General features: G+C 40.7%; 1 protein-coding gene across 1 annotated transcript in view; it reads left to right on the forward strand.

Moving 5' to 3' along the window:
* The window catches only part of WASHC5 (WASH complex subunit 5), a 28,931-nt gene extending 24,852 nt beyond the window's left edge, over positions 1–4,079 (forward strand). Inside the window, exons 24-29 of the mRNA XM_067290161.1 lie at positions 87–190; positions 676–805; positions 927–1,023; positions 1,385–1,538; positions 1,796–1,883; positions 3,483–4,079. Coding sequence (XP_067146262.1) covers positions 87–190; positions 676–805; positions 927–1,023; positions 1,385–1,538; positions 1,796–1,883; positions 3,483–3,539 — 630 coding nt within the window. The 3' untranslated portion in view covers positions 3,540–4,079. The remainder of the gene's footprint in view (positions 1–86; positions 191–675; positions 806–926; positions 1,024–1,384; positions 1,539–1,795; positions 1,884–3,482) is intronic.
* Positions 4,080–12,149: the final 8,070 nt, after the last annotated feature.

Genomic DNA, 12,149 nt, shown 5'->3' on the forward strand with positions numbered 1-12,149 from the left:
AATATTTTTCCTTAGTTTGACTTTCCTGTTCTCCCATTGCCTTCAGTATAACTCCCCACCCTTGTTTTGTTTGTTTGTTTAAACAGGTCGGTCAGATGCAGCTTTTAAGACGGCAGATTACCAATGAATTGAATTATTCCTGCAGGTTTGACTCCAAGCATTTGGCTGCTGCTTTGGAAAATCTCAATAAGTAAGAAGCAAAATGTGCTGAAGAACAGCATGTATCATTGCAATATTAATTGTTGTCAGTTAAGCAATCCTTAAAATCTAAACTGGGGCAAAATGTGGAGTCTGATTGGTTGGGGTTTTTTGATTGTTATTTGAATCTGAACCCAATAAAACCTTGGGTTAAAATAAATAACTCGGGTAGCTAGTAATTTGAAAGAACATGTTAGTGGGCAGTGCAGCTTTCTAATTGCATGTGGTTATACCTGGAGTTGAGATCATGTCTGGATAAGAGATAAGAACAGTGAACCTGTTTGGAGCTGATTTTGAATCAAGTAAGATCTTGGTTTAAAAAAAAAAATCCAAAAGTTGGTTTACTCTTGTTTGTAACTATTTACAAGTTTTGTGTGCGTGCAACTTTTATATTAGTATGACTTGCAGCATTGTGTCAGGTTTATTTGTGGACAGTTTAAATAAGTACTTAATGCATTTAATTCATATTCCTTTTAGAGCAATATTGGCTGACATTGAAGCACATTATCAGAATCCATCACTGCCTTATCCTAAAGAAGACAACACTCTTCTGTATGAAATCACAGCTTATTTGGAAGCAGCTGGCATTCACAATCCACTAAATAAGGTTAGGCTTACCTTCTGGTGCTTGGCATATTTTGCTTTTCTCTTTTGCAGATTATTAATTGAGTGGGGGGAAAAAAGTTAATACTTGGAAAAACTGTGTTCCTCTTCTTTATTTTCCTCAGATCTACATAACAACGAAACGGTTCCCGTATTTTCCCACTGTCAACTTCCTATTTCTGATTTCCCAGTTTTCAAAACTTCAGTACAACAAAAATTTAGGTATTGTATAGGTTGTTGTTCCCTTGTTGTTCCCTTGTTGTTCCCTCATTGTAAACCTTATAAAAACCTATTTAAAATTAGCTATATACAAGATGCTCAGTTTCTGACTCCTACAATGGAGTAGGAAACAGAATCCCAACTTTTGACTTTTTAATTCCATCTTATGCCTTACTGAATAGCTTGATGATATTTGCAGTGGCAGAAATACAGTTGCTACATTGTTTTTAGTTTTTGTGTGTGGGCAAGCAGAAAGGGAGACACCACACAAAACCTCATGCGAATGTATTATAAAAGTTTCTCTCTGCTATAAAGGATATATTCTGTTTTATCAACATCTGTTGGTTTTGTTTTTTCTGTGCAGGAGTGGTGTGCAGACGGCCAGCTGATCAAATTGACTGGCTGCCTTTAGTTCTTGGACTCCTTACCTTATTGAAACAGTTTCACTCAAGATACACAGGGCAGTTCCTGGCTCTAATCGGTCAGTTTATTCGTTCAACAATGGAGCAGTGCACAAGGTATCCATGTTCCTCTTTTTCCCTAAATATCACCTCTGGGTAGGGTTTTGGTATAACCATCACTGCTTTTTGAGTATGTTGTTCTAGTAAAATATATTTGACATAATGACTAAGATTAAAATGTTTCTCCTCTTGTAATGGGATCACATGGTACCTAATTGAAGAAGTATTATTTGAAGTCTGTCATTTTCATACAGTTTTATCCAGATAACTGATTGGCTAATAAGACTATGATCTTCACGATTGTTTTATTTTAGCCAGAAGATACCAGAGATGCCTGCTGATGTAGTGGGTGCCCTCATGTTCCTGGAAGACTATATTCGCTATACAAAGTTACCAAGAAAGGTAAGAAAGAATTCCATGTCTTCTGTACATAGCACCAGGAATGCTGGCCCCACTGAACTTACTCATCCATAGATCCAATGATGTTAGCTGAAAGAGAATTAAAAATAATTGGGATATTTCCTTACATGATGTTAACTGATACTGAAGCCACTGATAAAATGCTTTTATATAGTAGCTTGTATTTGTCTGGATTATTATTTTCAGATAATTCAACTGCTACTCAGTGTGAAAACTTTTTTTCCTTGTTCCTTATGTTTATGTTGTTAAATACAAAAGGAGATTAGAATCAGGTCATCTAAATAATAGATGCTATTTTTGCTTGGAAATACATTCTTTTCTACCTGGAGCCCTGTTCAGAGGACCTAAATTTTAGTTTATTTTGTAGTTATGTAGAAGTTTCACACCTGTCTACTGTGGGACATGGCATCATCTGTAAATGAATGTCCAAACCACGGACTGGTTAAGCATGTCCAGAAAACTGTATTCACCCTTTTTGGGTGTTGTGTAAAAGACTGCTGAAAGGAGACAGATGAAAAATGTCACCTTCTATGAATAGGCCATAATGAATTCTCTTACCCTGCACAACCTTCAAACTGTGTTACTCGCATACTTTGTGTAAATATTGTCATACCAGCCATATTATCCTTACAGAAAGTTAATTTTGGTAGTATTTCAACTTTGTGTGGATTTCAAGAAGCAGCCTGTTTCCATTTAATCTTCAGAGAGAGAGTCCATTGTGGGGAGGTTTGGGGAGAGAAAGGAGATAAAAGAGTAGTTCTGAGATGTTGCAGAATTAAATAATAGCAAACTCAGCAGTATTCTAAATCTAGAGCAAAAAGTTATTCAGCAACTCTAAATTCTGGTTAAACACCATCTCCAGCCCTTTTTTCCCTTTCCTTCTCTTCATGCCCAGGAAGCAAAGCCTCCCAGGCAGCCTCTCTATTTTACACAGAAGGGAAATCTTTAAAGTCTGGGCCTGTAGAGAGACTTCCTTTACAGTTAGATGACTTAACTGCATCTGAAGAAGATATATTATTTATACGTGGTATTAAAACCAAGTCATAATCCTATTTGATATAGGCTGTATCTCAGTTGAGGAAAGTTTGTTATGCATGAAAAAGCCATTTCCTAGTTATACTTATGAATGAAAGAGATTTTTTCCAGTTTCTCTCTTGTTCCTACCACATTGCACTGAGAGCTGGGAGATCCCTGTGTAAGTAGGGTATTTCAGCTAATGTGCCAGTTCCACTTCATTTTGGGGTATATGGAGACACGGCAAAGAGTGTCAGCATTCTCCCAATTCTTACACAGTATCTATGGTTCCAACATACATTCCTTTCACAGTGGTTAGGTGACATGAGTTGGGCAGTTCAGGTCTTTCTCACAGCCCAAGACTTGCTTTACTTCCTTATTTCATGTCCCTTCCTCGCTCTGTGCGCTAAGCAAGAACACAGCCAGGAGCATGTCTTAAAGCCTGCGTGGTTCAGGTCAATAACACTGCACACTTCATTCAATTATATGTGCTATGTTAATGGGTAAATAAAGCATACAAATGAATAATGCATAAAATACCTAATTGTGACTTCCTGTTTTCTTTAGGTTGTTGAAGCACATGTGCCTAGTTTCATTTTTGATGAATTCAGAACTGTTCTATGAATACAGAAAATGGCCAGGTCTTTCCTCCAAGCCCAAATCAGGGAATTGGAGACTGAAGGTGAGACAAATACTGCTCTTCAGAACTGTATCTTCTCTGTGTTTTGAGGCAATACCTACAACTGTCTATGTGAAACATAACCATCAGCACTAGTATATATAATTAACACTTGTTTAAATCTTGGCATCATATGCAATTTGTATCTCATCCAAACAGTGTACATTTTGTACTGCACATTATAAATGCTGTATGTAATTGTTTATGTATAAATCATTTAGTTTTTTGTTCTGAATAACTATTTGCGAAAGTTTTGACTTTTGTATCACAAATAAACATTTAAATTGAAGTAAAGGTCTCTGATTGTTTGCCAGGATTGATGATTCCAAAATGTCAGTTTTCCTGTTAAAAGAACCATTACTGGGAATGAATGTACAGTGGGCAGAGGTTTGGTGTCTGCCTCTGTACTACAGAAATCAAAGAGAAAAAGTCTCATTAAGGGACAGAGAAAGAATTAAATATCCATAGCTGAAAAGTCATGACACACTATTTAAAGGCATAAATATTTCTTTCAGTCCAACTTTGACATGATTAGTATGTATAAACAGTTAATAAACATTATAGTCAATTTTAACAAAAAAAATGATAAAAATATTTTATGTGTATTTAGATTTTTCTACTTTAATTTTGTAATTAAGTACTATTAAAAGTAATACAGCTAACAGCCTCCAGACAAGATCACTGCCAGTCCTAAAATGTGCTCAACAACCTTCTTTTCAGTTCTATAACAAAATGCTGCAGCTCTGTCCCCACTGCAGATTAAAGCATCTTTGGGGCAAACATTAACACTACATTATAGTGTTGCTGCTTGAACAGAGAGTCTGTCATTATGCAAATGTAGGTATTAGGTGTTAATGTGTCACTATGATCAAATATTTCTCGAGTATAAGAGAGAAGTTTAGTGCTACATGAGCACTTAATGAGCAAATGTGAACTCTCTCTCAGCATCACCACTCCAGTAAGCATCACCATGATATCCTTGCCTGCAAAGCAGCCTTTCCGTAGGGGAATCTTGGTGTAGCTACTGTAATTCATAAGAAAGATCAGTCTTTCTGCCACATGAAGAACACCTTGCTGCTAACACCTTGCTGCTACCCCCTGGCCTACCCTCAGAAGTGCCCGGAGTGCCTCGAAGATGGGTAAGTAAGTGGAGGCTGAATGTTTTTGTTCCATGTTAGCAGTTCAAGGGCTGACAACATTGTGCTCATACACAGCTAGCTCCAGGTCCATGGAATTGGCATTACTTTTTATCAGCTTTTCATTACATTTAAAAATTTAATTCTAGAATACTGTGAAAAGAATGGTAGAGTCAGCACTCCTGTTATTTCTCAGTGCTTTCATGTGCAATATATAGAAAGCACTAGGAGAAACCAGAAAAAAATGGGACTGAACTATTTGATAGTTTCTTGTTTAACTGATCCCTGTCTATGCTACACAGTGCTAGATTGTATGCTTGTTGACTCCATTGGTTTGAAATTAATCCAAAAGTACTATAAAATACAATAATAGTACTGGGCAATAGAAAAGGCAGACTGGTGACTAACCTTTCAAGGTTTAACTGAGAACTGGTTTGGGGTGCACTTCTGTGCAGTGCAGTAGCATGACATGAAGAACTGGGATTTGCTGCAATTCACACATCTTAAATGATGTATTTTTCCCAGTTATTTGATCCTCTCAAAATGAATGAGGTAGCCTCAAAACAAAATGCAACTGACCCTTTCTTGGGGGTTCTGTTGCCTAACTACTCCAAGTGCAGTTAAGAGACTCCCTTCCTCCATCCCCATTTACCCACTGTCTGTCCCCTTATCTCACAAGATGGTTGTTACAAAGAGCATTTGCTGGTGACAGCTGAGGCACAGAAATGATTCTGAGGGACAATACATGAACCCGAGGGAAATATATTTGGAAGAAATGCAAAATACAGAATCCCAGAACAGTTGAGATTGGAAGGGACCCCTGGAGACTGTCTAGTCCAACTCCTGCCTGCCCCCTGCTCAAAGCAGGGTCAGGTAGAGCAGGTTGCTCATGGCTACATTCAGTTGGGCTTTGAATAGCTGTAAGGATGGAGACTCCACCATCTTGCTGGGCAACCTGCTCCAGCATTCAGCCAGCCTCACAGTAAAGGAGTGTTGTGTTCAAGAGGAATTTCCTGTATTTCGACTTGTGCCCCTTGCCTCTCATCCTGTCACTTGCCACCACGGAAAAGGGTCTGGCTCCCTCTCCTTTATGCTCCCCACCCCCCATAAGGCAGGATTTTCCCCTCATAAAACCATGCTGACTACTCCCGTACACCTTTTTTCCTTAATACGTTTAGAAATGGTTTCCAGGAGGATTTGCTCCCTCACCTTCCCAGGGATTGAGATGAGGCTGACCAGCTCTTCAGACCAGCCAAGATACAACACACGCTTCCCAGCCGGCAGCCAAATACTCAGTACATTTCCAGCCTCCGCACGTCTCCAGCCAGGTGGACAAGCAGAGGTACATAGTGGAAGTGGTAGGGAACAGGACAGTAATATTGCTGAAAGAAAGAAGGTACATTGGAAAATGGGGGGTGGGGAGGTATGATCCAAGATTAATAATCTGAAGCCTTTAAGGTCTAGTCCAAACTTGAATTGTGTACACTTACTTTAATTCCTAGGAAGGCCAAGAGCAGCAGAGAAAGAAATACAAAATATTTTTCCCTCTTGGAGTTTATTTTTATGGTTCAACTTTTAGGTGTAGTTTAAGAGGCACACTGGACACTGGGGGGAAAATTGATTATAGCCTGCAGTTTAATGGCAGTATAAATTACTGCTGTGACTCAGCAAACAGAACCAATGATTTTACTAGGGAAAAGCAAGGTTCACAGACAGACTAGGAAAAAACTCTGGCAAAAATGCTCATAATTAGTTTCCACAACAGAAGTAGCCCCAAAACATCGGCAGACGTTTTTCCTATGCTCTAATTCGTCACAATATTCGCCAGTACTGCTGTTCCCTTGAAGCAGCCAAACACACTTGGCTTCCCTCACTGCGTCTTCTCAGTTGTAGCACACTCTTGCTTGTGGACACCTCATCATGTATTGGGGATATACCCTTGCATTTCTTCTTTAAAACAGATAATGTTAAGCCCAAAGTCTTGCTAATACTTTATAAAGACTTGCCTCTGAACTACTCTGCTTTGGGACGAATCTGTAATATCAGTTAACTGACATTCCTCCCTGGAAATTATAATTTCGTGTTTAATCCAGCTATAGAACAACAGAGCAGGGATCTCCTTTCACTTGAAACAGGTACAAACAGACTGGTACATATCATGCCACAGAAGTCACAATGCAAATTATGTCATTTTTCAATTATAATACATAGTTTTAAAACCTGTGGCGATTTAGACAAAAACTGAAAGAATACTTAGAAAAATTACAGCCATATAATTCTAGTGGGTATCAATTGGTTGAATCTCCATGCTATTTTCTCATCCTTCTATCATCTAGAAACCTATAAAAAGCAAGGCTTCTAGCTTTCACATTTTGTATTTTAGAACTAACAACAAATAAGGCATTAATGAAAATCCAAATAAATACAAACAAAACTCTACAAAGCCACATTCTCTATATTCAAATTCTGCAATTATAAATCTTTGTAATGCAAAAATTATGTACCAAACAAGAATAAAAAAACTAAATTCTTGTCACTGAAGAAAACCCCATGAACGTTCTTATGCTCCTCTTCGCTATAATCAGCATCTAACTCCCCGCCAACATGGCCTTGTGGGGTTTCCATCTACAAAAAGTAGCTCCCACTCTGCCAGGAACAAAAACAGTGTTTGCGCACAAATCAGTCCTTCTCCAAGACTTCTGCTGCTCTGAGACCTCCATCGCAGTGGAGAAGATGCAGGTAGTCCTGATAAGCGCTGAATTAAAGGGTGACCAAAAATCAGGAAGGCCAGGAAGTTCCTCAAATCACATCCCGTGCGCAAATGGTGCAAGGCCACTGAAGACACTGGGCAAATAGAAAAGAGCAAAAATGGGGGGCTGAGATCCACCCCAAAAGTGAAGGAGCAGTTTTTTACTGTCCTTATGCACAAAGTAAGCAAAATACCAGTCAAACTGCCTTTCCCCACTGCTTCAGACCTGCACAGGTCACTCTTCTGTGGCCCAAATCCCCAACTCAGGCAAAAAAAACACACTTGGAGGGACCAGCTCCGGCTCTCCAGGACAGCAGCAAGACCAGACACTGTCGCGCTCCTCCAGCCCCATCGTCCTTGTGAGCAGGGACTTTCCCAGCCCTGCCAAGAAGAGGCCGGGCATTTTGCGGGGCTGAGATGGCTGCTGTGTGCAGCAGGGCCAGTCGTCACGCCGCACTACGAGTGTGAGCTCCTGTGATGCTGCTTGTGCCCTGCTGCCCTAGAAAAAACAGCAGTGCCTTGGCCATAGTTCAGCCTACCACCACTTCCACCCCAGGATAACTGGCTCCCATTATCCGTGGTGTGAGTTAAGAGCAAAGTATTGCTAGTATATTTAAAATATAATTCTCAGTTTACATTCTGGCATGAAAGAGAAGACCTGATACCTGAAGCGCTTTTTCTTCCCAGTTTGGCAATGGTAGACAGTGCTTTCTCTCACCATCATTATCCATTTCTTAATTAGTTAGCCAGGCATGGGAAAGCTCATTAGCTGTCTTTAGATAAACTCACATATAAGACTCACACCTGGATCTACCCAAGGGACGCTAGCATTTATATAGCCTCTATATTAATAGGGCATTTGCAACACCTTCCTGGCGAAAGGAGGAATGTGTAACTTGAATAAACTCCACAGAGACTCCTCCAGCATTAAAAAAACAGTATGTCCCCAGGGCAAGCCTCCCTTCTGTCCAGCCTCCCCCTAGACGTAATGGTTGCAAAAGGTAAGAATTCCCTTCTAGAAAGATTTTGAAACATCAAGCAGCTTACTAGCTGAATCACATACATAGGACTTTTAAAAGCTGATACTATACACTAGGTTAAAACAGATATAAGCTCATTTCTGGGTGCTAGTGTCTTTTAAACCTTTGAATACTGTGTTATCTATTTTGCATTTGGTAAATAAGTACCTTCATATGCTCATCTAAGATAAACAATTAAAATCTAGACAAGCCTTTCTAAAGGTATGCTGATCCCTCAAAACAGGTTATTTGGATATTTTTAAGACGTGCAGCTCTCCAGCATGTTGTTCCAGGGCACTGAAAGAGTTAGCACTGTGACATGGGTTAGTTTGATGACCGGTAATGCAGCAGTCTGAGAGAAGTGCCTTCCAGTTATAGGCCTTAATTTTTCTGATTATAAAGATTACATGTGACAACTGCAGTAGCTGGTGTCTCTTGTGTAGGCACTATATAATAATGCTGGATAGTACCAATGGGATCAGACAAATTAAAACAGGAGACCTCTAGTCTGAGTGCCCCAAGTGGGGCTTGCAAATAATGTATATATGCACTATCTATTTCCAGGTATCATTTGCAAGGTAGCATAGCTCTAGGCAAGATAAGAATGCAGACACTAAATATATTATCAGGAGACTGAGTGGCTCTGTGCGTGCTCTATAGCTAATTAACAAATGTACTGTATACAAAGGAAATGATGGTCAGGCAACATTGGACTTCCACTGCTGTACATGTAGCTATTGAGTTACTGTGTGGCAAAAAATAAGCCACAGCTCTGCTGTTTTAGAGCTTGCCATTTAACAGAAATACAGGAAAACTGAGTTGAAAATGAAAACTCTGGTACTGAATCTGATATCTGCCTGGTGCTACCAGGAGCTTCTAAGGAGGTGGAGAGTCAGACCTTGGAGAAAAATGCAGTATAGGTGGCAAACGTTAGTCAGAAGAGCTTTCTGGCCTGGAGCAGGGTAACAGGGAGCACAAGTGGCCCCAGGTATCCCAAGGGAGCTTGTGGCTTGTGAAGCCTCTCCAGTCTCCTGTCAGTTCTTAATTGAAAGATAAGAAAAAACAGTATCAGGTTCAAGGTTAATAGAATTCCTTCCTACTGCTAGAGATGGTAATAAGGACCCAACCCAGAAGCAGGGAGCAAAAGGCAGCTCCCCCGCAAACCCATGCGGAGCTGAGCTGGGTTTCCTGTGCCTGCCAGTACCTCATCTCCAGCACCTGAGGGGTTTACGTGCCTGCAATGGGACGGGCACTGAAACACGACTGTTGTCATCAACGAATTGCATTTCAATCCACCATTCAAAGATGAGACTGTTTCACATACATTTTAAAAAGCATAACAGAAATTACTCAAGGTCAAAGCATGTCCACCACACTCTCAAAACAGCAACCAATTTCTTGCAACCAGTGACCTCTTCTTCAAGAGTTTTCCTCCAGCTGATACCAAGACAAAGCACATGGCATGGAAAACAGCAGCAGCAGCAAATATATTCAGTCTTACAGAAGTGTTAAAGCTTTGTAACATAAAACCTTAATGGCAGGTTTATATTTATGTTGAAGTATGGACAAGGGATATGTTTATACCACACTTCCACACAAAAAGTATATGGAAGAGTTGCATCTGGGCTCACAACTGGGCCTGGGAAGCCTCACACAGACAGTTGGGCCCAGGATTTCAGTATTCAGTCTGTAACTTCATAAAATGTGTCAGGACCCACTCGCTGATCTGGGAACCACCTGGCCCAGCATGGCTCACATCCAGAAAACTAAACTCTCATACACCCAGAACAGGGTGGCCCGATCCACCCACCTGCTGGGAACGATCCCTGCTCACCCCCACGTCACAGCCAGGAGATGCTTGGTAGAGTGCAACTCGTCCGAGCCAAGACCATGACGGACAGAGCACTACCAGCAGAGGGAGACAGACAGCCATGGGCCAGTGCTCAGGCCCTTTCTGTGGCCGTTAGTCTCCCCATATACATGAAGCCATTCACATCAACAGGCAATATTTTGCCAAATAGTCCAAAAGTTTAGACTACAAACTCTTACTCCCCTGGTGCATGGTTCCCTGTCCTGCCCTTAGAGAATCCAGGGCCCTAGCCTAAGAACCACCAAATTCAAACCTGTGCCAACAGCATTGCTGGAACTACACAGACAGTAGTTAGAAAAAGTTAGTATCTATATACATACTTACACACACACACACATATATATATAATTATGTATTCATTTACTATGTAACATGAATATGCAGGACCCTATGTGTATTAGCCTCTGTATTAGGGCTGTCGTGAACCACACCTGGGAAGACATCATTAAATGCCATCACCTGAACAATGTTAATCTGCATCTGGAAGAAATTATGTGTACATTTGGTACACAAAAACCTGAAAAAGTGATGGTTACCCAAGGGTGGTCTACAGGTAAACAAGGTATTGAGCTGAAGAAAACTCAAACCTTCCTGTGGGAAAATAAATTAACCATTTTGATAGCAGAGGTGGAACCATCTCTAATTTGTCTATGAGACTGCAACATACCCCCTAAGCTGGGCGGGTGCTTCTGTGCTTCAGAACTACTCAGTATGTATGTAACTACCGTCTTACCATTACCAGGGATTTTACTTCAGTATTTGGCCTATGATTTTGCTGTGTTTGGCTGGCCGGGTTACCCACTCTTGAAGACTGCCTCTAAAACCTGGATGCAACATGAGGAGCCCCTTCTTCCATGGCTTTTCACCTCTTTATCTTCTGAAAAAAGCAGCAGCAAAGGCACAAAGCTTCACCCTGCAGCTTCTCTTGCCTCTGCCAGAAGCATTATCAGCTCCCACTCTGACAGACATCCATTGGTGCAAAGCATCATTTCATGCATATTTGTTTTCTGTGTTTTTTCTCTCTAGCCCTTCACTAACAGTTTCTACCATCCTGCTTACCTTTTTGACTCCTGCTGAGAACTGAGTGGAAGTGTTCAGAGAACTAGTCACAGCGACTCCCATATCTCATTTCTGAACAGTTACAACTAGAATCCATCACAAACTGGGTCAGGATTCTTCTTCCTGTTCATGTTACTTCACTTACATTAACAACAGATTTCACTTACTATTTAGAATACCTAGTAGGCTTTTATTTTCAGTACATTGAATAACTTGATATCAGCAAACTGTCACGCTGCTGTTCACTATGCACAGCACAGGAGCCTGCACAGCTCTTTGGAGCTCCACTGGGAACAATTTAGGAACTGCTGACACTATTTCCCATCTAGTATCGTCATGCTGAGCAAGCCACAATTTCAGGATGCATAAATAATTTACCAACTGCCCATATTTATTCTGGATTGAATGGATTTTGCTTTTGTCCAGAACACAAAAGCTGGTTCCAGACAGCAGTATGTGCAAGTTCTGTAAGCCAACCATAAATTACTGCCTCACTGACATAAAACAATTCTTGTGCATCAACACTATTACAGTAAATACCAATATGTAGGTTTTAGGAAATGTAAGCAGCCTTAGGTAAGAGCTTTCACATGGTAAACCAGTATGGGCAAGTCACACAACGTTACCCTCCCGGCTATCAGCAACCGAGTCCTAAGCTACAGCATGCTCCTGGCTGCAAACGTGGAGCGAGAACCAGAACTGAGAGGCAGAAGGCAGCGACT

Source organism: Apteryx mantelli, chromosome 2 (genome assembly GCF_036417845.1).
Source record: "Apteryx mantelli isolate bAptMan1 chromosome 2, bAptMan1.hap1, whole genome shotgun sequence".
Lineage (NCBI taxonomy): Eukaryota > Metazoa > Chordata > Aves > Apterygiformes > Apterygidae > Apteryx > Apteryx mantelli.